General features: G+C 47.7%; 1 protein-coding gene across 1 annotated transcript in view; it reads left to right on the top strand.

Annotated features, from left to right (window-relative positions):
* The first annotated feature begins 7,952 nt into the window (after positions 1 to 7,952).
* The window catches only part of DLD (dihydrolipoamide dehydrogenase), a 35,476-nt gene continuing 15,878 nt past the window's right edge, over positions 7,953 to 27,550 (top strand). The window contains exons 1-7 of the mRNA XM_038741199.1: positions 7,953 to 8,057; positions 15,933 to 16,011; positions 19,880 to 19,959; positions 22,850 to 22,918; positions 24,562 to 24,631; positions 26,622 to 26,722; positions 27,093 to 27,236. Coding sequence (XP_038597127.1) covers positions 8,019 to 8,057; positions 15,933 to 16,011; positions 19,880 to 19,959; positions 22,850 to 22,918; positions 24,562 to 24,631; positions 26,622 to 26,722; positions 27,093 to 27,236 — 582 coding nt within the window. The 5' untranslated portion in view covers positions 7,953 to 8,018. The remainder of the gene's footprint in view (positions 8,058 to 15,932; positions 16,012 to 19,879; positions 19,960 to 22,849; positions 22,919 to 24,561; positions 24,632 to 26,621; positions 26,723 to 27,092; positions 27,237 to 27,550) is intronic.

Raw genomic sequence — 27,550 nt, 5'->3', positions numbered from 1 at the left:
AAAGATAAGGAGTTCTCTTTTGGACACGTTAAGTTTGAGGTGACGGGAGCACATCCAAATAGAGATGTCTTGAAGGCAAGAGGAAATGCGAGACTGCAGAGAGGGAGAGAGATCAGGGGTGGGAATGGAGATTTAGGTATCAGAAGCAGCGTGGCTCAGTGGAAAAAGCCCGGGCTTTGGAGTCAGAGGTCATGGGTTCAAATCCCGGCTCTGCCAGTTGTCAGCTGTGTGACTCTGGGCAAGTCCCTTCACTTCTCTGGGCCTCAGTTCCCTCATCTGTAAAATGGGGATGGAGACTGTGAGCCCTCTGTGGGACAACCTGATCACCTTGTAACCTCCCCAGCGCTTAGAACAGTGCTTTGCACATAGTAAGCGCTTAATAAATGCCATTGTTAACCAGCACTTAGAACAGTGCTTTGCACATAGTAAGAGCTTAATAAATGCCATTATTATTATTATTACTATCTGCATAGAAGTGGTAGATGAAGCCATGGGAGTGAATGAGTTCTCCAAAGGTGTATATGAAGAATAGAAGGGGACTCAGAACTGAACCTAAGGGACCCCCCACCACCAACACAGTCACAGGGGTGGGAGACAGAGGAGGAGCCCGGGAAGGAGATGGAGAATGAATGGCCAGAGAGGTAAGAGGAGAACCAGGAGAGGACAGAGTCAGTGAAGCCAAGGTTGGATAACATTTCCAAGAAAAGGGGGGTGGTCCACAGTGTCGAAAGCAGCTGAGAGGTAGAGGAGGATTAAGATGGAGTAGATGGAAAACTCTGAGAGGGTGTTTTCTGCCAAGTGAAGGGGACAGAAGCCAGACTGGAGAGGGTCAAGGAGAGAATTGGAGGAGAGGAATTTGAGACAGTGGGTGTAGATGACTCACGCCGGGAGTTTTGAGAGGAATGGTGGGAGGGAGATGAGGCGATAAATAGAGGGAGCCTTGGGCTCAAGGGAGGGTTTTTTTTAGGTTAGGGGAGACGTGGGAAGGTTTGAAAGCAGCGGGGAAGAAGCCATTGAAGGGCAAACAGTCGAGGTTGGTTGTTGAGGGGAGGAAAAGGGAGGGGGCAAAAATTTTGATAAAGTGTGAAGGAATGGGGTCAGATGTGCAGGTGGAGGAGGTGGATTTTGAGCGGAGGCAGGAGATCTCTGGAGATCCTGCTGGGAAGGGTGGGAGAGAGGGGGCCATAACGGGGAGGGAGAGAGGAGGGCCAGAGGAAATTTTAAGGATCTCATGCCTGATAGTGTTAATTTTCTTAATAAAGTAGGTGGCCAGCTCACTGCGGGCAAGGGATGGGGGAGATGAGGGGATAGGGGCCTGAGGAGGGAGTTAAATGTTTGAGATAACTGGCAAGGTCAATGGGCCTGTTTGTCAATAAAGGTGGAGAAATAATTTTCCCAGGTGGAGGAGAGGGAAGAATTAAAGCACGCAAGGATAAACTTGAAGTGGACAAGGTTGGCCCGATTTTTAGATTTCCGCTCGCAGCGCTCTGCGGCTCATGCACAAGAGCAAAGGAGTCTGAATGCGCAGGTGATCCGGGGCTGCGGGTTGGTGGTGTGAGATCCACGAAGGGATAGGGGAGCGAATGAGTTCAGTAGAGAGTGTCGAGAGTGTCATTTTGGTCATCAAGGGGAGGTAGTTTGGGTACGGAGGCCAAGTGGGGCGTGATGAGTTGGGAAAATTGGACGGGGTCAGAAGATCGGAGGTCTCTGGGGGGGAACGGTATGGATTTATGGGGAGGAGTGCAAATTGAGAAGGTCGCAGTCAGAGAGAGGGATTTCGGAGTTGGTGAGGGTAGAGATTGTGTAGTGGTGAGAGATGATGAGATCGAGCGTCTGTCCAAGTTGGTGAGTGGGCGAGGTGGGGTGGAGCAGGAGGTCAGTGGAATTGCAGAGTGATAAAAGGCAGAAGGGTCATCAGGAGCATCCATATGGATATTGAAGTCCCCAAGGATCAATGTGGGCATGGAGAAAGAGAGAAGGAATGTACGGCGCTCTGCGCGCAGTAAGCACTCAATAAATACGATCGACCGACTGTCCTACCTGATAACCTCGGGGCTTAGAACTGTGCTTGGCACGCAGTAAGGGCTTAACAAAATATCATTAGAGTTTACAGGAAGCTTTCACCCCTTTGAAACTGAGGACTCTCTGTGGAACCCCACTAAATCAAGTTTGGGCAGGAGGTACAGCCACGGGCCGCGTGGGAGACAGCCCGGAAAACTCGGAGAGAAAGCCCGGGCTGGCTGTCTCTTGAGTGAAATCGGAAAAGCCGGCTGGAAAACCCTTTAGCCTGGACTGCTTTTACTGGAAATGGACAAGCCCCTGAGGTGGGTTTGGCTGATGGAGCGTCACGGAGGAGAGGCCGGCTGAGCTTCGGTCCCAGGACTGCGACTGGGGATGTCCTGAGGGATGCCGGGAGGCCGGGCCGTTGAGGGATGCTCGGAAGCGGCGCCGAGCGGGCCCACGCCAGGGCCGGTTGTTCTGCACAGCGTTGAAGCCGCCTCTCCCTCATTCCAAGTGGGTTTTCCTGAGAAGGTCCGCGCTGACCGCTTAGCCGCCGGGGCTCATGCGTGTTCTGCAGCCCTGCTCTGGAGCGTGGGCTTCGGCTGTCAGCCCACAGAACACGCCAACCACGTCATACGTGGTGCCTGAACTCCACTGCCACTGACCCAGGGATACGGACGTTGAGTGAAGGTCATCTTGGCTGGGCTGGACTGGATTGGGATGGCTTGGATTGAGCTGGATTGGACCGGTTTGGGTAAAGTAGTTTTAACTGGGCTGGGCTGGACTGCGTCGGACCGGGCTGGGTCGGAGTAATGTGCCTGTTTATTGTTGTATTGGACTCTCCCAAGCACTTAGTACAGAGCTCTGCACACAGTAAGCGCTCGATAAATTCATTCTTTCACTCATTCATTCAATCGTCTTTATTGAGCACTTACTGTGTGCAGAGCACTGTACTAAGCACTTGGGAAGTCCAAGTTGGCAACCCGTAGAGACGGTCCCTACCCAACAGTGGGCTCACAGTCTAGAACTCACAGTCTAGATAAATACGATCGAATTGAATGAATCTAGACTGTGAGTCCCCTGTTGGGTAGGGACCGTCTCTATATGTCGCCAGCTTGGACTTCCCAAGCGCTTAGTACAGTGCTCTGCACACTGTAAGCACTCAAGAAATACGATTGAATGAATGAATGAATGAATGAATGGCTTAGGCTGAGTATCCAGTGCATGTATCCAGGGAAGCAGCGTGCCTCAGTGGAAAGAGCACGGGTTTGGAAGTCAGAAGATGGGTTGTATTTATTGAGCGCTTACAGTGGGCAGAGCATTCATTCATTCATTCATTCAATCGTATTTATTGAGTGCTTACTGTGTGCAGAGCACTGTACTAAGTGCATGGGAGAAGACAATGCAACGATCATCAGACACGCTCCCCGCCCACAATGAGCTTACAATCACATGGACTATCCTATTTATTTTATTTTGTTAATATGTTTTGTTTTGTTGTCTGTCTCCCCCTTCTAGATTGTGAGCCCACTGTTGGGTAGGGCCCGTCTCTGTATGTTGCCGATTTGTACTTCCCAAGCGCTTAGTACAGTGCTCTGCACACAGTAAGCGCTCAATAAATACGATTGAATGAATGAATGCGGGCTCTAATCCCGGCTCTGCTGTGTGACCTTGGGCAAGCCACTTAATTTCTCTGTGCCTCTGCTACCTCATCTGTAAAATGAGGATTAAGACTGTGAGCCCCACGTGGGACAACCTGATTACCTTGTATCCACCCCAGTGCTTAGTACAGTATTTGGTACATTCATTCATTCATTCAATCGTATTTATTGAGCGCTTACTCTGTGCAGAGCACTGTTCTAAGCGATTGGGAAGTCCAAGTCGGCAACATATAGAGACGGTCCCTACCCGACAACGGGCCCACAGTCTAGAAGGCGGAGACAGACAACGAAACAAAACATGTACATAATAATAATAATGGCATTTATTAAGCCCTTACTCTGTGCAATGCACTGTTCTAAGCGCTGGGAAGGTTACAAGGCGATCAGGTTGTCCCGCGGGGGGCTCACAGTCTTCATCCCCATTTTCCAGATGAGGGAACGGAGGCCCAGAGAAGTGAAGTGACTTGGCCAAAGTCACCCAGCTGACAAGTGGTGGAGCCGGGATTTGAACCCATGACCTCTGACTCCAAAGCCCGGGCTCTTTCCATTGAGCCTGCTGCTTCTCTACATGATAAGTACATCATAAGTGCTTCGCTAAAACCAGTAGCAATGTTATTATTATCATCACTGTCATTATTATTCGGGTACTTTGCCCTACACCTGTTTATTAGGCAAAATCCTTTAACATGACCGGATAAGCGGGAGGCTTATCTCTGCACCTCATCAATTTTCGAGTAGTATATCCCTAATTCAGTTAAAGTTGTCTTCTACAAATAGCCCTCCTATAATAATAATAATAATGATAATAATAATCAATCAATCAATCAATCGTATTTATTGAGCGCTTACTATGTGCAGAGCACTGTACTAAGCGCTTGGGAAGTACAAATTGGCATCACATAGAGACAGTCCCTACCCAACAGTGGGCTCACAGTCTAAAAGTCTAAATAATAACATTTATTAAGTGCTTACTATATGCAAAGCACTGCTCTAAGCGCTGGGGACGTTACAAGGTGATCAGGTTGTCTCACGGGGGGCTCCCAGTCTTCATCCCCATTTTCCAGAGGAGGTAACGGAGGCCCAGAGAAGTGGACTTGGCCAAAGTCACCCAGCTGACAAGTGGCAGAGCCGGGATTTGAACCCATGACCCCTGACTCCAAAGCCCGGGCTCTTTCCACTGAGCCACGCTGCTTCGCCTGTGCTCCCCAACCACCGGATACCTGGACTGCTTCAACTCACTTGTCTTCTACTACCACCGGTTGGTCACGAGGAACATTGCAGAACCATCATAACTAACTTGGAGGGTGGCTCAGTGGAAAGAGCCTGGGCTTGAGAGTCAGAGGCCATGGGTTCGAATCCCGGCTCCGCCACGTGTCTGCTGTGTGACCTTGGGCAAGTCACTTAACTTCTCTAAGCCTCAGTGACCTCATCTGGAAAATGGGGATTAAGACTGTGAGCCCCACGTGGGACGACTTGATCACGTTGTATCCCCCCCAGCGCTTAGAACAGTGCTTTGCACATAGTAAGCGCTTAACAAATGCCATCATTATTATTATTATTACCATCATAACTAACTTGGAGCGTGGCTCGGTGGAAAGAGCCTGGGCTTGGGAGTCAGAGGTCATGGGTTCAAATCCCGGCTCTGCCAATTGTCAGCTGTGTGTCTTTGGGCAAGTCACTTCACTTCTCTGGGCCTCAGTTACCTCATCTGGAAAATGGGGATTAAGACTGTGAGTCCACCATGGGACAACCTGATCACCTCGTAACCTGCTCAGTGCTTAGAACAGTGCTTTGCATGTAGTAAGCACTTAATAAATGCCATTATTATTATTGTTATGGGTTCGAATCCTGCCTCTGCCACTTGTCAGTTGTGTGACCTTGGGCAAGTCACTTCACTTCTCTGGGCCTCAGTTCCCTCATCTGTAAAATGGGGATGAAGACTGTGAGCCCCACATGGGGCAACCTAATCTCCTTGTATCCTTCCCAGCACTTAGAACAGTGCTTTGCACATAATAAGCACTTAACAAATACCATCATTATTATTATGTTGCCAACTTGTCCTTCCCAAGCGCTTAGTACAGTGCCCTGCACACGGTAAGCGCTCAATAAGTACGATTGACTGAATGAATGAATGAATTATTATTATCCGGATGGGATGTGGGTGGATGACTTGATTCCCCTCCATCCTGTAAGCTCGTTGTGGGCAGGATAGCGTCTGTTTGTTGTCATATTGTACTCTCCCAAGCGCTTAGTATAGTGCTTTGCACACAGTAAGTGCTCAATAAATAGGATTGAATGAATGGCTGATTGGCAGCAGCATTTATTAAATGTCTAAAGGCTTAAATGCTTACTAGCTGCCAAGCCTTAATAATAATAATAATAATAATAATAATAATAATAATAATAATAATAATAGCATTTATTAAGCTCTCAGTATGTGGAAAGCACTGTTCTAAGCGCTGGGGAGGTTACAAGGTGATCAGGTTGTCCCACAGGGGGCTCACAGTCTTCATCCCCATTTTACAGATGAGGTAACTGAGGCCCAGAGAAGTTAAGTGACTTGCCCTAAGTCACACAGCTGACAAATAGACAAATAGACTGTGAGCCTGCTGTGGGATAGGGACCGTCTCTATATGTTGCCACCTTATACTTCCCAAGCGCTTAGTACAGCGCTCTGCACACAGTAAGCGCTCAATAAATACGATTGAATTGGTGGAGTCAGGATTTGAACCCATGACCTCTGACTCCAAAGCCTGTGCTTTAAGTGCTGCTGTAGCTACAGGATAATTAAGTGGGACACAGTCTCTGCCCCACTTGGGGCTTAGAGAGTATGCAGGAGGAAGGAGGATTTAATCCCCATTTTACAGATGAGGCAACTGAGGAGAAGAGAAGGTAGGTGACGCGTCCAAGGTCACACAGCAGGCGAGTGGCAGATCCAGGATTAGAACCCACATCCTCTAACTCTCGACCCATCAATCAAGACTGTGAGCTCGTTATGGACGGGGAATGGGAATGTGAAAATGAATGCGGGAGAAACACCGTGGCTCAGTGGCAAGAACCCGGGCTTGCGAGCCAGAGGTCGTGGGTTCTAATCCCGACTCCACCACGTGTCGGCTGTGTGACTTTGGCCAACTCACATGTATATATGTTTGTACGCATTTATTACTCTATTTTATTTGTACACATTTATTATAATTATTTTATTTTGTTAATATGTTTTGTTTTGTTCTCTGTCTCCCCCTTCTAGACTGTGAGCCCGCTGCTGGGTAGGGACTGTCTCTCTATGTTGCCAACTTGTACTTCCCAAGTGCTTAGAACAGTGCTCTGCACTCAGTAAGCGCTCAATAAATGATTGAATGAATGAATGAATGAATGAATGAATGAATGAACTTCTCTGGGCCTCAGTGACCTCATCTGGAAAATGGGGATTCAGACTGTGAGCCCCACGTGGGACAACCTGATCACCTTGTAAGCTCCCCAGCGCTTAGAACGGTGCTTTGCACATAGTAAGCGCTTAATAAATGCCATCATTATATTAATAAATGTCATCATCATCATCATCATCATCATATTATTATTATTATTATTATTATTATTATTATTATTATTATTATTATTAGTCCTCTGTCCGGCCCTCTCCGGATTGGCTCCTCCGGGGCCCCGCCAGCCAATTAGGAGCCGAGCTCTTGGTTGGGGGGGGGGGGGGGGGAGGGATGACAGTCCTCAGTCCGGCCCGCTCCTGATTGGCTCCGCCGGGGCCCCGCCAGCCAATTAGAAGCCGGGCTTCTGGTTGGGGGGGGGAAGATACGCCTCAGTCCGAACCGCTCCGGATTGGCTCTTTCGGGGCGTCGCTAGCCAATTAGGAGCCGAGCTGCTGGGTGGGGAGGGGGTGACATTCCTCGGTCCGACCCGCTCCGGATTGGCTCCGCCGGGGCCCCGGCAGCCAATTAGGAGCCGAGCTGCTGGGTTGGGGGGGGGGTGACATTCCCCGGTCCGACCCGCTCCGGATTGGCTCCGCCGGGGACAAGCCAGCCAATTAGAAGCCGTGCTGCTAGATGGGGGGGGGGAGGAGGGGAATGACATTCCTCGGTCCGGCCTGCTCCGGATTGGCTCCGCCGGATCCCCGCCAGCCAATTAGAAGCTGGGTTTCTGGGCGGGGGTGGGGGGGGATGACGTTCCTCGGTCCGGGCCTCTCCGGATTGGCCCCGCCGGCCAATTAGGAGCCGGGCCGCCGGGTGGGGTGGGGAGGGGTGACGTCACGGCGGCCGGCCGGCAGTGCGCAGGCGCGGGGGGCCGAGGCCTTGGCCATCCGAAAGAGCTGAGGGGAAAGCCCGAGGGCTGCCGGGAAGGGGAGCCATGCAGAGCTGGAGCGCAGTGTCCCGCACCTTGGCCAAGGTGAGCCCCGCCGCCCGCCCCCAAAAACAAACATTTCCGGCCCCCCTGAAGGGCAGGCACCCTGCCACCCCACCCCCCCCTCCCCTGCGTGGCCCCTCCCCCCTCTCAGCGTCTACTACAGTGCCCCTGATGGGCCAGGGCGAGCTAGGCCGCAGCCTCAGCCTGGGCCTCAAGAGGTCATGGCTGCTCGTCCCAGCCCTCACACGTGGCCGCTGGCTGACCTTGGGCAAGTGGCTTCCCTTCTCTGAGCCTCAGTGACCTCACCTGGAAAATGGGGGTGAATTCGGGGAGCCCCACCTTGTAACCTCCCCAGCGCTTAGAACAGTGCTTGGCACCTAGGAAGCGCTTAACAAATGCCATCGTCGTTATTATTATTATTATTATTACTTCCTGGGTGACCTTGGGCAAGTCGCTTCCCTTCTCTGAGCCTCAGTGACCTCACCTGGAAAATGGGGGTGAATTCTGGGAGCCCCACCTTGTAACCTCCCCAGTGCTTGGCACCTAGTAAGCGCTTAACAAATGCCATCATCATTATTATTATTTGCTGAGTTACCTTGGGCAAGTCTCTTCCCTTCTCTGAGCCTCAGTGACCTCATCTGGAAAATGGGTTTGAAGACTGAGAGCCCCACCTTGTAACCTCCCCAGCGCTTAGAACAGTGCTTGGCACCTAGTAAGCGCTTAACAAATGCCGTCATTATTATTATTATTACTTGTTGGGTGACCTTGGGCAAGTCGCTTCTCTTCTCTAAGCCTCAGTGACCTCATCTGGAAAATGGGGATGAATTCTGGGAGCCCCACCTTGTAACCTCCCCAGCGCTTAGAACAGTGCTTGGCACCTAGGAAGTGGTTAACAAATGCCATAATCATTATTATTATTTGCTGGGTGACCTTGGGCAAGTCGCTTCCCTTCTCTGAGCCTCAGTGACCTCACCTGGAAAATGGGGATGAAGACTGGCAGCCCCACCTTGTAACCTCCCCAGCGCTTAGAACAGTGCTTGGCACTTAGTAAGCACTTAAATGTCATCATCAATATTATTATTATTTGCTGAGTGACCTTGGGCAAGTTACTTCACTTCTCTGAGCCTCAGTGACCTCGTCTGGAAAATGGGTTTGAAGACTGGGAGCCCCACCTTGTAACCTCCCCAGTGCTTGGCACCTAGTAAGCGCTTAACAAATACCATCAACATTATTATTATTTGCTGGGTGACCTTGGGCAAGTCGCTTCCCTTCTCTGAGCCTCAGTGACCTCACCTGGAAAATGGGGATGAATTCTGGGAGCCCCACCTTGTAACCTCCCCAGCGCTTAGAACAGTGCTTGGTACCTAGTGAGCGCTTAACAAATGCCATCATCATTATTATATATTTGCTGGGTGACCTTGGGCAAGTCGCTTCCCTTCTCTGAGCCTCAGTGACCTCATCTGGATAATGGGGATGAATTCTGGGAGCCCCACCCTGTAACCTCCCCAGCGCTTAGAACAGTGCTTGGCACTGTCGGGTTGTCCCACGTGGGGCACAGCCTGAATCCCCATTTTATTGTTATTAATAACAATAAAAATAACGGTATTAAGCGCTTATTATGTGCCAAGCACTGTTCCAAATCCTGGAGTAGATGCAAGGTAATTGGGTTGTCCCATGTGGGGCACAGTTTTAAGCCCCCTTTTTTTGTTATTATTAATAATAATGGTATGAAGCGCCTACTATGTGCCAAGCACTGTTCTAAGTTCCAGGGTAGATACAAGGTAATTAGGTTGTCCCACGTGGGGCACAGTTTTAATCTCCACTTTATTGTTATTAATAATAATAATCTGAATAAGTACCTACTATGTGCCAAGCACTGTTCTAAGCTCTGGGGTAGATACAGGGTAATCAGGTTGTCCCACATGGGGCTCAGTCTTTATTCACATTTTATTATGATTAATAATAATAATAATATTGGTGGTGATATTTAAACATTTACTATGTGCCAAGCACTGTTCTAAACACTGGGGTAGATACAAGGTAATGGGGTTGTCCCACATGGAGCGCAGTCTAAATCCCCATTTTATTGTTATTAATAACAATAAAAATAACAGTATTAAGCCCCGAGCCCTGGAGCAGATGCAAGGTAATCAGGTTGTCCCATGTGGGACCCAGTTTTAATCCCCATTTTATTATTATTAATAATAATAATGGTATTAAGCGCTTACTATGTGCCAAGCACTGTTCTAAGCGCTGGGGTAGATACAAGGTAATCAGGTTGTCCCACATGGGACAACCTCAGTCTTAATCCACATTTTATTATTAATAATAATAATATTGATGATGATATTTAAGTATTTACTATGTGCCAAGCACTGTTCTAAGCACTGGGGTAGATACAAGGTAAAAGGGTTGTCCCACGTGGGGCACAGTCTAAATCCCCATTTTATTGTTATTAATAACAAATAGAAATAACGGTATTAAGCGCTTACTATGTGCCTAGCACTGTTCCAAGCCCTGGAGCAGATGCAAGGTAATGGGGTTGTCCCACGTGGGACACAGTTTTAATCCCCATTTTATTATTATTAATAATAATAATGTTATTAAGCGCTTACTATGTGCCAAGCACTGTTCTAAGCGCTGGGGTAGATGCAAGGTATGAGGTTGGCCCACGTGGGGCTCAGTCGTAATCCACATTTGATTATTAATAATAATAATAATAATAATATTGATGATATTTAAGTGTTTACTATGTGCCAAGCACTGTTCTAAGCGCTGGGGTAGATACAGGATAATCAGGTTGTCCCATGTGGGGCTCACAGTCTGAACCCCTATTTTATTGTTATTAATAACAATAAAAATAACAGTATTAAGCCCCGAGCCCTGGAGCAGATGCAAGGTAATCGGGTTGTCCCACGTGGGGTACAGTTTTAATCCCCATTTTATTATTATTAATAATAATAATGGTATTAAGCGCTTACTATGTGCCAAGCACTGTTCTAAGCGCTGGGGTATATACAAGGTAATCAGGTTTTCCCATGTGGGGCTCAGTCTTAATCCACATTTTATTATTATTAATAATAATAATATTGATGATGATATTTAAGTGTTTACAATGTGCCAAGCACTGTTCTAAGCACTGAGGTAGATACAGGGTAATGAGGTTGTCCCACGTAGGGCTCAGTCTTAATCCACATTTTATTATTATTAATAATAATAATATTGATGATGGTATTTAAGTGTTTACAATGTGCCAAGCACTGTTCTAAGCACTGGGGTAGATACAAGGTAATGGGGTTGTCCCATGTGGGGCACAGTCTAAATCCCCATTTCATTGTTGTTAATAACAATAAAAATAACGGTATTAAGCGCTTACTATGTGCCAAGCACTGTTCCAAGCCCTGGGGCAGATGCAAGGTAATCGGGTTGTCCCACGTGAGACACAGTTTTAATCCCCATTTTATTGTTATTAATAATAATAATGTTATTAAGCGCTTACTATGTGCCAAGCACTGTTCTAAGCGCTGGGGTAGATGCAAGGTAATGAGGTTGTCCCACGTGGGGCTCGGTCTTAATCCACATTTTATTATTAATAATAATAATATTGATGGTGATATTTAAGTATTTACTGTGTGCCAAGCATTGTTCTAAGCACTGGGGTAGATACAAGGTAATGGGGTTGGCCCACGTGGGGCACAGTCTAAATCCCCATTTTATTGTTATTAATAACAATAAAAACAACAGTATTGAGTCCCGAGCCCTGGAGCAGATGCAAGGTAATCGGGTTGTCCCATGTGGGACACAGTTTTAATCCACATTTTATTAATAATAATAATAATAATAAGGTATTAAGCACTTACTATGTGCCAAGCACTGTTCTAAGCGCTGGGGTAGATACAAGGTAATCAGGTTGTCCCACGTGGGGCTCAGTCTTAATCCACGTTTTATTATTATTAATAATAATATTGATGATGATTATATTTAAGCGTTTACTATGTGCCAAGCACTGGGGTAGATACAAGGTAATGGGGTTGTCCCACGTGGAGCACAGTCTTAATCCCCGTTTTATTGTTATTATTAATAATACTAATGGTATTAAACGCTTACTACGTGCCAAGCACCGTTCCAAGCCCTGGAAGCAGATGCAAGGTAATCGGGTTGGCCCACGTGGGGCACAGTCTTAATCCCCATTATACTATTAGTAATAATAATAATAATAATGATGATATTAAGCGCTTACTGCATGCCAGGCACTGTGGTAATTTCAAGGTAATCAGGTTGGGCCACATGGGGCTCAGTCTTAATCCCTATTTTATTGTTACTAAGGATAATAATAATAAAAATAATAATAGTGGTATTACGCGCTTACAGTGTGCCAAGCACCGTTCTGAGCGCTGGAGGGGATACAAGGTGGGGCTCACAAAGTCTTAATCCTCATTTTACAGATGAGGGCACTGAGGCCCAGAGAAGTGAAGTGACTTGGCCAAAGTCACACAGCTGACCAGTGGCAGGGCTGGAATTAGAACCCACGACCGCCGGCTCCCAAGCCCGGGCTCTTTCCCCTAAACCACGCTGCTTCTAGGCCGTGAGCCCGCTGTTGGGGAGGGACCGCCTCTCTATGTTGCCAACCTGGACTTCCCAAGCGCTTAGTACAGTGCTCTGCACACAGTAAGCGCTCTATAAATACGACTGAATGAAAAGGGAGCCCCATGCAGGACATCAGCGTCCAACTTGATTAGCTTGTATCCACCCCGTTGCTCAGAAAAGCGCTTGGCACGTAGTAAGCGCCTAAGTAACATCATTTTTACTATTATTCCAGTCCCCGCTCCTCCACTTGTGTGCTGTGTAACTTTGGGCAAGTCTCTTCACATCTCTGGGCCTCATGTGGGGATTCAGTCAATCAATCAATCAATCAATCGTATTTATTGAGCGCTTACTGTGTGCAGAGCACTGTACTAAGCGCTTGGGAAGTACAAGTTGGCAACAGAGAAAGACTGTACAAGCGCTGACGCTGTGCGGAGCACTGGGCTGAGCCCTTGGAAAGTACGATTCGGCAACAGATAATAATAATAATAGACTTCTAGACTGTGAGCCCACTTCTATCAATCAATCGTATTTATTGAGTGTTTACTGTGGGCAGAGCACTGCACTACTACTACTAATAATGATGGCATTTATTAAGCGCCTACTACGTGCAAAGCACTGTTCTAAGCGCTGGGGAGGTTACAAGGTGATCAGGTTGTCCCACGGGGGGCTCACAGTCTTCATCCCCATTTTACAGATGAGGGAACTGAGGCATAGAGAAGCAAAGTGACTTGCCCAAAGTCACCCAGCTGACAATTGGCGGAGCCGGGCTTTGAACCTCTTCTCTCTCCTTCTTTGGGACCTGATTATGTTGTATCTACCCTAGCACTTAGTACAGTGCTTAGCACACAGCCCGTGACAAAGACTAAATTAGCATCAGTTTTTATGGACCACTTCCTAGGGACAGAGCACTTAACTTAGACTGTGAGCCCACTGTTGGGTAGGGACTGTCTCCATGTGTTGCCAACTTGTACTTCCCAAGCGCTTAGTACAGTGCTCTGCACACAGTAAGCGCTCAATAAATACAACTGATTGATTGATTAACTAGTGTCAGGGAACACACAATAGAAGTACCCGCCATGGAGCAGTTTGTAATCCCGGGAACACACCAGGTGCTCAGGAAATGTTTTGTGAAAGTGGGATGGACACCTTGGCTTAATTTAGGGACTACAATAGCGGGGGAAAAAAAATCCCAAAATTTAAATGAATCGGATTAAATGAATGAAGGGATTCATTATTAAATGAATTAAATGAATTAAATTAAATGAAGGGATTAAATGAGTCTATCACATTAGGGGTTGGCATCCTTTTTGGAGGCGCAAGAGCCAAACAAAATGAAACCGTTGTGTAACTTGTGTGCCAAGACCACTGGCGTACCTTTTTTTGTGGTGAATCTAGCGGTTTTCAATACCGTGTCCGCCCACCCCTTTTCAGTGCCCACTTGCCCCGTGGCTGGGCCTGATTAATAGTAATGATGGTATTTGTTAAGCGCTTACTATGTGCCAAGCACTGTGCTAAGCGCCGGATTATTGGGACACGACTACGTGCTGGGGAGGATACCAGCAAATTGAGTTGGACACAGTTCCTGTCCCGCATGGGGTTCACACTGATAATTATGGTGTTTGTTAATAATAATAATAATAATGATGATGATGATGGCAATTATTAAGCACTTACTGTGTGCCAAGCAGTGTTCTAAGCGCTGGGGAGGTTACAAGGTGATCAAGTTATCCCATGGAGGGCTCACAGTCTTCATCCCCATTTTACAGGTGAGGGAAGTGAGAAGCGAAGTGACTTGCCCAAAGTCACCCAGCTGACAGTTGGCGGAGCCGGGATTTGAACCCATGACCTCTGACTCCAAAGCCCGGGCTCTTTTCCACTGAGCCACGCTGCTTCTCTACTTTGTGCCAGGCACTGTTCTAAGCGCTGGGGTAGCTACAGGATAATTGGGTTAGACACAGTCCCTGGCCCACACAGGACTCACAGTCTTAATCCCCGTTTGACCGATGAGGGAACCGAGGCACAGACAAGTTAAGTGACTTGCCCGAGGTCGCACAGCAGACAATCGGAGGAGCCAGATTAGAACCCAAGACCTTCTGATTCCAGGGCCCATGCTTTATCCGCTGGGCCATGATCATTTCGCCCTCCCCAAATGTCCATTTGACATTACAGTATCACATGGCTACTCCCGGGTGGGGACAGAAAGGACAGAAGAGTTGTGCGACTTTGGGCAAGTCACTTCACTTCTCTGTGCCTCAGTTCCCTCATTCTTACCTCCTTCCCTTCCCCACAGCACCTGTATATATGTATATATGTTTGTACATATTTATTACTCTATTATTTTACTTGTACATATCTATTCTATTTATTTTATTTTGTTAGTATGTTTGGTTTTGTTCTCTGTCTCCCCCTTTTAGACTGTGAGCCCACTGTTGGGCAGGGACTGTCTCTATGTGTTGCCAACTTGTACTTCCCAAGGCGCTTAGTACGGTGCTCGGCACATAGTAAGCGCTCAATAAATACGACATTGATTGATTGATTGTACTTCCCAAGCGCTTAGTACGGTGCTCTGCACACAGTAAGCACTCAATAAATACGATTGATGATGATGATGATCTGTAAAATGGGGATTAAAACCGTGAGCCCCCCCCGTGGGACAACCTGATCACCTTGCAACCTCCCCAGCGCTTAGAACAGTGCTTTGCACATAGTAAGTGCTTAACAAATACCATCATTATTATTATATTATTATTATTATTATTGTTATTAGGGCAAGTCGGCCTTGGTGGAGGTCAGCCTCTTCTCCCTTATCGCTCCCCTCCTACCTTCTCACTCCAAGGATGCAAGAGGGGTGGTCCCTTCCTTCCAGTGGGGGACAGGAGGCCCTCCCCAACGGGGGCGGCCTTCAATCCAATCGTATTTATTGAGCGCTTACTGTGCGCAGAGCACTGTACTAAGCGCTTGGGAAGTCCAAGTCGGCAACATCTAGAGACGGTCCCTACCCGACAAGGGGCTCACGGTCTAGAAGACCGGTTCTCCCAGGACAGATGAATCCTGCTCTCCCCCCGCTCTGAGCCAGACGCTGGACTGGGTTTTGGCTGTGCCAGGGACTTGCGGGGAGACCTGCTGATGTATTGAGTGCCTAAAGTGTGCAGAACACTCTGCTAAACAGCTGGGCGAGTACCCCCAGAAGGAAAAAGACACGCAACCTCCCCTCCGGGGCTTTAAAATCCAACTCCATCTTTCCTCTGGGATATATCCTGTTCACTTCCCGGGACGCTCACACTCGTGCTTTTTGGTTGTCGTTTTCTTTTTTCCCTCCGCTCCTACAAGAGAGGCTGTTTCGGCCGAATACCTCATGGCCTGAAGGGAATTTCTGCTGCACCTTTGAGGACCTACGCAGATCAAGCGGGTAAGCGTCGTTTTCCGGGAAGCTGGTTTAGAGCAAATGAGAGGAGAGGTTCTTGGAAAAATCGTAATTAGGCTGCAATTTAATAGCCAAGAACTACAGATCACCAAATTATAAAAGTCAGTTATGCTATTAAGGTAATCATTCGCTCAATTTATATATATATAAACTGAGGCACAGAGAAGTGAAGTGACTTGCCCCAAGTCGCACAACCCTTCTGTCCTTTCTCTCCCACCCCGGGAGTAGCCACGTGATCCCATAATGTCAAATGGAGCCAACCGGAGTCCCTTGGGGAGGGGGAAATGATCATGGCCCAGCGGATAAAGCATGGGCCCTGGAATCAGAAGGTCTTGGGTGCTAATGTGGCTCTGCTGTGCGACCTCGGGCAATATTATATATATTATATAATATATATTTATTATATGTTTATATATGTAAATTGAGCGAATGATTTTTATATATATATATATATATATATATATATCAGGGAATTTCTGCTGCACCTTTGAGGACCTACGCAGATCAAACAGGTAAGCGTAGTTTTCCGGGAAGCTGGTTTAGAGCAAGTGACAGGAGAGGTTCTTGGAAAAATCGTAATTAGCCTGCAACTTAACAGCCAAGAACTACAGATCACCAAATTATAAAGGTCAGTTATGCTATTAAGGTAATCATTCGCTCAATTTATATATATATAAATTTAATATATAAAGTATATATATATATATAAATTGAGCGAATGATTACCTTAATATATACCTATTATATATTATATATATTATATCATATGATATATATAAATTATATGCTTTATAATATAAAATTATAATATTATATAATAGTATAATCAATCAATCAATCGTATTTATTGAGCGCTTACTATGTGCAGAGCACTGTACTAAGCACTTGGGAAGTACAAATTGGCATCACATAGAGACAGTCCCTACCCAACAGTGGGCTCACAGTCTAAAAGGGGGAGACAGAGAACAGAACCAAACATACCAACAAAATAAAATAAGTAGGATAGAAATGTACAAGTAAAATAAATAAATAAATAAATAAATAGAGTAATAAATATGTACAACCATATATACATATATACAGGTGCTGTGGGGAAGGGAAGGAGGTAAGACGGGGGGATGGAGAGGGGGACGGGGGGGGAGAGGAAAGAAGGGGCTCAGTCTGGGAAGGCCTCCTGGAGGAGGTGAGCTCTCAGCAGGGCCTTGAAGGGAGGAAGAGAGCTAGCTTGGCGGATGGGCAGAGGGAGGGCATTCCAGGCCCGGGGGATGACGTGGGCCGGGGGTCGATGGCGGGACAGGCGAGAGCGAGGTACGGTGAGGAGATTAGTGGTGGAGGAGCGGAGGGTGCGGGCTGGGCAGTAGAAGGAGAGAAGGGAGGTGAGGTAGGAGGGGGCGAGGTGATGGACAGCCTTGAAGCCCAGGGTGAGGAGTTTCTGCCTGATGCGCAGATTGATCGGTAGCCATTGGAGGTTTTTGAGGAGGGGAGTAATATGTCCAGAGCGTTTCTGGACAAAGATAATCCGGGCAGCAGCATGAAGTATGGATTGAAGTGGAGAGAGACACGAGGATGGGAGATCAGAGAGAAGGCTAGTGCAGTAGTCCAGACGGGATAGGATGAGAGCTTGAATTAGCAGGGTAGCAGTTTGGATGGAGAGGAAAGGGCGGATCTTGGCAATGTTGCGGAGCTGAGACCGGCAGGTTTTGGTGACGGCTAGGATGTGAGGGGTGAATGAGAGAGCGGAGTCGAGGATGACACCAAGGTTGCGGGCTTGTGAGACGGGAAGGATGGTAGTGCCGTCAACAGAGATGGGAAAGTCAGGGAGAGGACAAGGTTTGGGAGGGAAGACAAGGAGCTCAGTCTTCGACATGTTGAGCTTTAGGTGGCGGGCGGACATCCAGATGGAGATGTCCTGAAGGCAGGAGGAGATGCGAGCCTGGAGGGAGGGGGAGAGAGCAGGGGCAGAGATGGAGATCTGGGTGTCATCAGCATAGAGATGATAGTTGAAGCCGTGGGAGCGAATGAGGTCACCAAGGGAGTGGGTGTATATTGAGAACAGAAGGGGACCAAGCACTGAACCTTGGGGAACCCCCACAGTAAGAGGATGGGAGGGGGAGGAGGAGCCTGCAAAAGAGACTGAGAAAGAACGACCGGAGAGATAAGAGGAGAACCAGGAGAGGACGGAGTTATTAATGGTAGTTAATGATGCTAATTAATATATGGTTTAATATGTGTGTATATATAAATTGAGCGGGTGATTACCTTAATATATACCTATTATATATATATATTATTTATATAATATAATATATAAATTATATGCTTTATAATATAAACTTATAATATTATATAATAATATAATTAATGGTAATTAATGATGCTGATTAATGATATATGGTTTAATATGTGCTATGTTGTAATATACTTTAATATATTTTAAATAATATATAAAATATAATGGTATTTAATTATGCCGATTAATGATATATGGTTTAATATGTGCTATGTTGTAATATAATATTATAATATATTTTTATATTGTGTGAACTATATAATATAATATATTATATTATACCTATATAGGCATATATTAAGGTAATCATACATATGTATATATATGTATGTATATATGTGTATATGCGTGTGTGTGTGTGTGTATAGCCTGCCTTGCTAGGATGGCGAGGTTGGGAGAGTATACTTAATTGAATTTGATAGGAAAGAAAATTTTCAATATGATATTAACTCTGTGTCCGACCCTATGCATACACCTCCAACTCTTTTCTTGCAAAATCATACCGTAACCAGCCTGGCACGCGACGTCCAAAGAACATCCCCCAGTTCTGCCATTGCGACCGACTGTTATTATAGAAGAGTACGAACGGATGAGATTAAAACAGGTGCAGGCGGTCAAAGTGGACCGGGCTCCACTTGGCGTCAAATCAGTCGTATTTATTGAGCGCTTACTCCGCGCCCAGCCCCACGCGGATACACACGCATCGGGTTGGACGCAGTCCCCGTGTCACGGGATTCTCAATCCGTGAGGTAACCGAGGCCCAGAGACATTCAGTGGCTCGCCCACGGTCACACAGCAGACAAGTGGCGGAGCCGGAATTAGAACCCACGACCTTCTTACTCCCGGGACCCTGCTCTGTCGACTAGGTCGTGCTGCTTCTCTGAGCGCTTGGGACATAGACAAACAGACATAGTCCCTGCCCGCAGTGAGTTTACAGTCTGGAGTGCGGGTTCATTCATTCATGCACTCATTCAGTCGTATTTATTGAGCGCTTACTGTGTGCAGAGCACTGAAATATCGAGGCTCTCTAATTCTTCCCCAGCCCACCCTGAAGACACAGGAAAGAAAGGATGGTGACGATATCTTGGCAGACCTGTCACGGCCAGGGAATACGTCTGCCAACTCTGTTATATGGTATATTATTTTGTTAATGGCCTACTCGAGTGATCTCGGGCTTGGGAGTCAGAAGGTCATGGGTTCTAATCCCGCCACCGCCACTTGTCCGCCGTGTGACCTTGGGTCCACTTCACTTCTCTGAGCCCCAGTTACCTCATCTGTAAAATGGGTATTGAGACCGTGAGCCCCACGTGGGGCAGGGGCTGTGTCCAACCTGATTTACTTGTATCCAGCGCTGAGTACAGCGTCTGGCACATAGTAAGAGCTTAACAGATGCCATAATCATTATTGTTATTGCCCTCCGAAGCACTCAGTAAAGTGCCCTGCACATAGTAAGCACTCTATAACGACTGCCACCCCATCGGTGTTTACCACTGCTAGAGGGTGACAGCGATGCCGAGGGTGGCGGGACGTTTCACAGCTTGCGGCTCTCCGGTCTCGTTGTAGTGGACGCCGATGTGACGGTGATAGGCTCAGGACCCGGAGGCTATGTCGCCGCTATCAAAGCCGCCCAGCTGGGCTTCAAGGTAAGTCGCCTCCTTGTCTTAACGCCTCATTTGGAATGTGGGTCGTGTCCTCCCGGCCCTGCAAAACAACCGTCAGTAATTTCGTAAACCTCAGGAAAAGGGTTGGCCTCCAAAGTGGATGGAAAGGAAGACGATCTGAAGGTGTCGGTGACCGGTTTTAGAGGGGGAAAAGAGAGCGACGTGCCCTTAACGGAGCCTTCGACATTCACTTGGAGAAAGCTCGGGTTTCATGCCGGGCGTAATTATAGCTCGAGTGAGCTACAGAGCGATAAACGTGTCGAAAGAGCAGGTGAATTATTGTTCCTGACAACGAAGCCTTCTAGGTTCGTTTAGCTTGGACCAGACTTAACCAGGGAGAAGCGGCGATTTGGAGGCAGAGGTCATGGGTTCAAATCCCGGCTCCGCCAGCTGTCAGCTGGGTGACTTGGGGCGAGTCATTTCTCAGTGACCTCATATTGAAACTGTGAGCCCCCATGGGACAACCTGATCACCTTGTAACTTCCCCTGTGCTTAGAAAGTGCTTTTTACATAGTAAGCGCTTAATAAATGCCGTTATTATCATTACCTGAGATGGAACAGTGACTGTTCCACACCCCTCCCCTTTTGGTGTCGGTTGTCCTTAATTTTGTGTCTTTTAATTCAGTCACACCCCCACCCCACCGAGGTTTACCACTGCTAGAGGGTGGGGCTCATAACCATGACTTCATCTGTAAAATGGGGATTAAAACTGTGAGCCCCCGTGGGACAACATGATCACGTAGTAAGCGCTTGATAAATGCCATCAAAAAAAAAAGTTCATTTCTCTTGGCCTCAGTTCTCATCTGTAAAATGGGGATTAAAACTGTGAGCCCCGCGGGACAACCTGATCACCTTGTAACCTCCCCGGCGCTTAGAATGGTGCTTTGCACATAGTAAGCGCTTAACAAATGCCATCATTATTGTTATTATTAAGATTTGCAATCATCATCATCAGTCGTATTTATTGAGCACTTACTATGTGCAGAGCACTGTACTAAGCGCTTGGGAAGTACAAATTGGCAACATATAGAGACAGTCCCTACCCAACAGTGGGCTCACAGTCTAAAAGGGGGAGACAGAGAACAAAACCAAAATAAATAGAATAGATATGTACAAGAAAAATAAATAAATAGAGTAATAAATATGTACAAACATATATACAGGTGCTGTGGGGAAGGGAAGGAGGTAAGATGGGGGGATGGAGAGGGGGACGAGGGGGAGAGGAAGGAAGGGGCTCAGTCTGGGAAGGCCTCCTGGAGGAGGTGAGCTCTCAGTAGGGCCTTGAAGGGAGGAAGAGATGAGCTGGCCTCCTCCTGCCTCACTCGTACCATCGAATATGGCAGCTGATATTTCCTCTTCTTTCCCTTTCCGCAGGGGAGTTGCCCTTTTTTTTCCTTTTTGCCATTCTATCTTGATTTAGTCAGGTTTTTACGGCTCACGGGGCGCATGCAGATTCCTCGGTTTCTTTATTTGTTCATTAAAACGTCCAGTGTATTTCTGTTTCAGGATGTCAAACTGGATTCAGGTGACTTGGGGCCGGGTTTGATTTTCGTCATTATTTCAGAAGTTTTGCATTGGTTTCGGTGGGGCGTGGACCGAAGCTAGGAAGGACTGCAGCGTGATCCCAAAATGTGGGTTACGTAGAAACCCCTTGTGCGTGGGATGAAATATTGCTTTTTCAAAGTCCTTAATGCCAAGATAGGTAGGACTGGCCGAAGGAACCACCGTCGTGCGGGGCGTGGTGGTTTGGGCGTCCCCCCCGGGGGTCCGTGGCTGGGCAGCCGGGCGGACTCTTGTGTGAAACGGGTTGTTCTCCCTCTGCCCAAGGTTGGCAGTGAGGCAAGCCCGGGAACGCCGGGACTGAGAAGCGGCATGGCCTAGTGGATAGAGCTTGGACCTGGGAATCAGAGGATCTAGGTTCTAGTCCCGGCTCTGCCGCTTGTCTGCTGTGTGACCTCAGGCAAGTCACTTAACTTCTCTGTGCCTCACTCACCTCAACTGTAAAACGGGGATTAAGACGGTGACCCTCATGGGGGATGTGGACTGGGTCCGACCTGATTAGTTTGTGTCCACGCCAGTGCTTAGTATAGTTCCGGGCACGTTGTAAGGTCTTAACAGATACCATAAAATAACCAAAAAAGGCCCTGGCTGTGGGAAGCAGCGTGAATCAGTGGAAAGAGCCTGGGCTCTGGAGTCAGAGGTCCTGGGTTCAAATCCCGGCTCTGCCAGTTGTCAGCTGTGTGACTTCGGGCAAGTCACTTCTCTGGGCCTCAGTTCCCTCATCTGTCAAATGGAGATGAAGACCGTGAGCCCCCCATGGGACAACCTGATCACCTTGTAACCTTCCCAGCGCTTAGAACAGTGCTTTGCACATAGTAAGCGCTTAATAAATGCCATTATTATTATTATTACCTTCACCCTTGGATCAAAAAGGCACTTAATGGCCTCTTGTGCTCACATTACCAGCTTAAGTGGGAGATGGATGACTTTTCACTCACTTCTTGCCCAGGGCAAGGAGCAAACAAGGGAGCGTCTTCTGCCCCTGTGGCCCGGGGCAAAATCCAAAGTCCCGGTGCCCGAACGGGAGCTCGACGGCTTTCTAGCCGGCTCGGGCAAGAGCGGACTTAATCTGTTGACTCTCCGAGGCCTCGCCTCATCTTGGTCGAACGGGGGCCGGTGATGGGTCAGCGGAGGCCCGGCTCATCTCTCTCCGACCCTCGGGTGCTGCCGGCTGATGGGAGAGGCCCAGCGGGCGCCCGGAAGCGTCCCATCTCCAACCGACCGTCGCGCCAGTGGAACGGAACGTCCCCTTTTCCCCAAAATACCATCCCGGGTCCGGGTACCATTAAAAACCCATCTCCGTTGGTTGTAGACGGTCTGTGTGGAGAAAAACGAAACCCTCGGAGGAACTTGTCTGAACGTTGGCTGCATCCCTTCTAAGGTGAGTGTCTTAGTAGACCAAATACTTGTTGGTTGTGCAGTGCTCTGCACACAGGAAGCGCTCAATAAAAATGACTGAATGAAAGAATGGAGTGAGGTGATAAAGAATAGAGCGAGCCATCCCTGAAGCGGCGTTCCGCACAGCCCGTCCAATTTAGAGTGCAGCCTGCCTTTCTCTGAAGTAGGTTATATGTTGCCAATTTGTACTTCCCAAGCGCTTAGTGCAGTGCTCTGCACATAGTAAGTGCTCAATAAATACGATTGATGATGATGAAGTAGGTGGGCAGCAGCGGGGCCCAGCCTTGGGAGTCTTCTAAAGTAAGCCTCTTGTGGGCAGGGAGCGTGTCGGTTGTCTCTCCCGAGCACTCGATACAGATCTCTGCACGCATTAAGCGCTCAGTAAATACCGTTGATTGATGGAGTCAAGAGAGCAGGGTTCTGCTCTCAGCTCTGCCCCTCGCCTGCCGTGAGGTCTTGGCATTGGGGTCATTGTGGGCAGGGAATGTGTCTGTTCTATTGGTATATTGTACTTTCCCAAGCCCATAGTACGGTGCCCTGCACAAAGCAAGCCCTCAATAAATACAAATAACCGACAGACTGACTGTTTCCTCATCTGTAAAAATGGGGATAATCATGCCGGCCTCCTCCTACCTCACAGGACGGTGGTCAGGATAAGATTCGCTCATTCAGTCGTATTTATTGAGCGCTTACTGTGTGCAGAGCACTGTACTAAGCGCTTGGGAAGTACAAGTTGGCAGCATCTAGAGGCGGTCCCTACCTGACAACGGGCTCACAGTCTAGAAGGGGGAGACAGACAACAAAACAAAACATGTGGATGAGATGATATACTAGTATATGGTATATGTATATCATTTATACCATATATGTATATATATATATATATATATATCATATATGGTATATATTATATATATATATCTCATTTATATACACCATGATATACTAGTATATATGCTATAATCAATCAATCGATCGTATTTATTGAGCGCTTACTGTGTGCAGAGCACTGTACTAAGCGCTTGGGAAGTACAAGTTGGCAACATCTAGAGATGGTCCCTACCTGACAATGGGCTCACAGTCTAGAAGGGGGAGACAGACAACAAAACAAAACATGTGGACAAGATGATATACTAGTATATATATATATGTATATATATATATATATATATACACACTATATATCTATATATATCTCATATATACCATATGTCATATATATATATATATATATATATCATATGCTATGTATGATATACCATATATCATATATATATATTTATCTCATATATATACACCATAATATACTGGTATATATGATATAAGATGAGACACTGGATGTGAAAGCACTTGGGGGAAAATAAAAGTGCTGTCCCAGAAAACCCAAGAAATTTGATCATTTATTCAGTAAGTTTTGGCATTTTCGCAAACACAAATCCTCAAAAACAGATGTTGGGAAATATTTCCCACCCTTTATAATATGCACTTGGGCATCAGACATTAGACTGAATAGTATTGGGAAGAATTCTTGAAATGCAAACAACTCATCCTTTTTTGTTTTTACTGATATTGGCTCACTTCCTATTAAAGTTTCGGTTTAGGAATGTTTGGGATTATTTTTTTCAGGCTCTGCTGAATAACTCCCACCTCTACCACCTGGCCCATGGCAAAGATTTCGCGGCGAGAGGAATTGAGAGTAAGTTTCTGATCGGGGCGTGCTCCGTTGCTATCTGATCTCTCAGGCGCTGGTTTTGGTGTTTGTTCAGGAAAGGAAGCTAAAGTTTATGGAAGAGGTTTGGGTGGGAAGTTGAGTGACAGCCCTGTTTCTCTTTCCTGAGCAGTTGGGGGTGGGGACTCACAAATACAAAATGCGATCCCTGCCTTTGAAGAGCTCAGTTTAAGTTCCTGCTGCTCAGAGAAGAGAGGGGAAAGAACAGAGTGTTCTTAGCACAGAGGAGGCGAGAAATAACTGGACTGTACCTATTCCTGAGGCCCAGAGCGTTCTGTTCTTTGGTTGTTGTTCTAGGGGTGATAAAAGTGTAGGTTAAGTAGCTTTTTGTGTGCAAAGCTGGGGGCAAAATTAGGGGCGGTCTCTGGTCTAAGGACAAACAAGGAGAGGTGAAGTAAGTGAAGTCTGGATGTGAAGTCTGGTTCGTGGCCATGAGACGTGGCCACTGCACCGTGGGAGGAGGCGAGGCAGCTACCGGTCCTCCAGTGGTTTCTTTTTCCCTCCAAAAAACGGGGCCACAGAGCCAGCCCGGAACCGGGGGATTGTAGGTGGTTTGGCCCCTGCCTCCTCCCAAGCTTTCACCACCAAACTGCCCCCAAACCAAAGCGTAGGATCCCTTTAAATTCCGCTGCTTCCCAATAGAAGAGCATTCTTCCCTCCGTTCCCTTTTGCTCACATCCCCGGTGTGTCAATGAGTGACGGGCAATAGAGTGATAGCCCTGACGATCACGGCTCTCGCGTGATGACGGCATTTTCCCCATTCCGTTATCAAGAGCCTCTCTTGTGTATTTGGCCCCTGTGAATGCCGCGGCGCAGGTGTTCTCCGGAGATACCGCCCAATTGTAGCATGTTTCTGATTTGGCCTTCCGACGAGACAAGATTCTGCTTCGGCGAGTTCCTGGAGTTACTCTGGAGATGGGGGGCTGTCTGCTCAGCCTAGCGAAGGAGATGGGAAACTCTTTCTTCCCAGTCCAGGACTCGAAATTATCTGTGGCTCCCCTCCTGTCCCACTGCCAACGCCCCCGTGGGTGTAGCGATGTCCTCTGCCCCTTGGAGGTGGTCAGGTTTGCTTCTCCGATTCCTCTCCTGCCAAGGAAAATGGAAAATAACTGTGGTTGCGCTTTAGCTTTTTTAATTTTTCCTGAAACGTTCTACTTTTCACCGGCCTTCCCTCTCCCCAACTTCTTTCTGTAGGGGTTCAGTTGTTCTGGGGAACCTTTTCCACCAGAGGAGAGGGCGGCTGTAGCTCAGCCCAACACGGATTTCTAGTGATGACACCCGGACCCATCACGGATAACTTCTTTCCCGTTCCCCCACCGCCCCCCAGAAGTAGGGTGAGAGGCCTCTCCCGAAGGCCTGATGCATTCAATCGTATTTATTGAGCGCTTAGTGTGTGCAGAGCACTGTACTAAGCGCTTAATACCAGGAACTGCCCCCCCATACACCTGCTGGGCATTCTGGCGGATGCAGGGACCCTCTTCCCCTTCCCTCCTCGCCCCAACAGATCCTTTCTTCCTGGGAATGACCAGTGCATTGGCCCCATCGTTGACACAGCCACCTTGGCTGCTTTTTCTCTTTTTCAGGGCTGGCTCTAGCTGCGGTCCCCTTAGAATGCCCACTCTGAACCCCCTTTGAGGATAAAGAGTCCTTTCTCATCCTCTTTGTGATTGTAGCCCCAGATGGTAGCGCCAACCCGGTGGGCGTTTTTAGGAAACCCCGGGTTGAAGGACCGATGTGGCGGCAGCCATTCTAGACACCTAAAAAATCAAGCCCTGCCAGCCGGTGACTGAAAAAATCCAGGTCAAAAATGTCGGAATTTCTTCTAAAATTCCGGCGAATGAGACTCTTCTCGGGCCTATACTGTTTTAGAAACAGGAATTGGTTGCGAATGTGCCTCGGTAAATGCCAGGGATCCCGCACCCATTGACAGAGGACTTGTGTTTTTAACAATGACAAGTTTCAGGAATCCAGCTGAATCTAGAGAAGATGATGGAGCAGAAGAGTGGAGCAGTGAAAGCCCTAACAGGTGGAATTGCCCACTTATTTAAACAGAATAAGGTTGGTCTGCCCCGTGTGCAAATAGCCACTTTGTCGTGTGTGTTTTCCCTCCGTATAAAAAGTCGCGTCGGACGCTGACAAAGGTCACTCTAGCTGGTGGTGGAATTCCCACTCCTCATTCTTTGGGGGGAATATTCCCGTAGCTTCAAAACAACCACGCACCTGTAGACGGAAGCTTCCACCTCCCCCTCGGGAATTACTGTCCTGCACCGTTAGGAGAGATTCCCCGGTAGAAGGCCCTGTCCGTCTGAAATTGGAACCCAACGCTGGATATTTAAAAGAAGCGGTTGGGTGCGCCCCTTGGGAGGGTGGGAGGGCTGTCGAAGGTGTGCGTTTTGAATCGATTGACTTTGAGATCGTCACCCGACAGGTCGTCCACGTCCCTGGCTACGGAAAGATCACGGGCAAAAATCAAGTCACGGCAGCGAAAGCGGATGGCAGCAATCAAGTTATCAACACCAAGAACGTTCTCATAGCCACGGGTTCAGAAGTCGCTCCCTTTCCGGGAATAACGGTATGGTTATTCAGAATTTTGACCTGTTCCTGGAGCTTTTCTTTAGCAGTAACTCTTCCGATTGACTCACCACATGTACTTTCCTCGTTTCGGCTCTCTCGCTCCACTATCCCTTCATCCCCACAGCCCTGGATCACCTCCGCGGTTGGCTTCCTTCGCTTCTGTGCGCGAACTGCAGAGCGCTCTTGGCAGAAATCTAGATAATAGGCTGACCTAGTCCACCTCAGGTTTATCCTTGCATGCTTTAACTCTGCCCTGGCAAAATCATTTCTCCATCCTTATTGAAACCCATGCCCATCACCCTGGCCAGTGAT

The sequence above is a fragment of the Tachyglossus aculeatus genome (assembly GCF_015852505.1).
Source record: "Tachyglossus aculeatus isolate mTacAcu1 chromosome 12 unlocalized genomic scaffold, mTacAcu1.pri SUPER_6_unloc_1, whole genome shotgun sequence".
Taxonomy (NCBI): Eukaryota; Metazoa; Chordata; class Mammalia; order Monotremata; family Tachyglossidae; genus Tachyglossus; species Tachyglossus aculeatus.
This window is presented reverse-complemented; position numbering and strand designations above follow the sequence as displayed.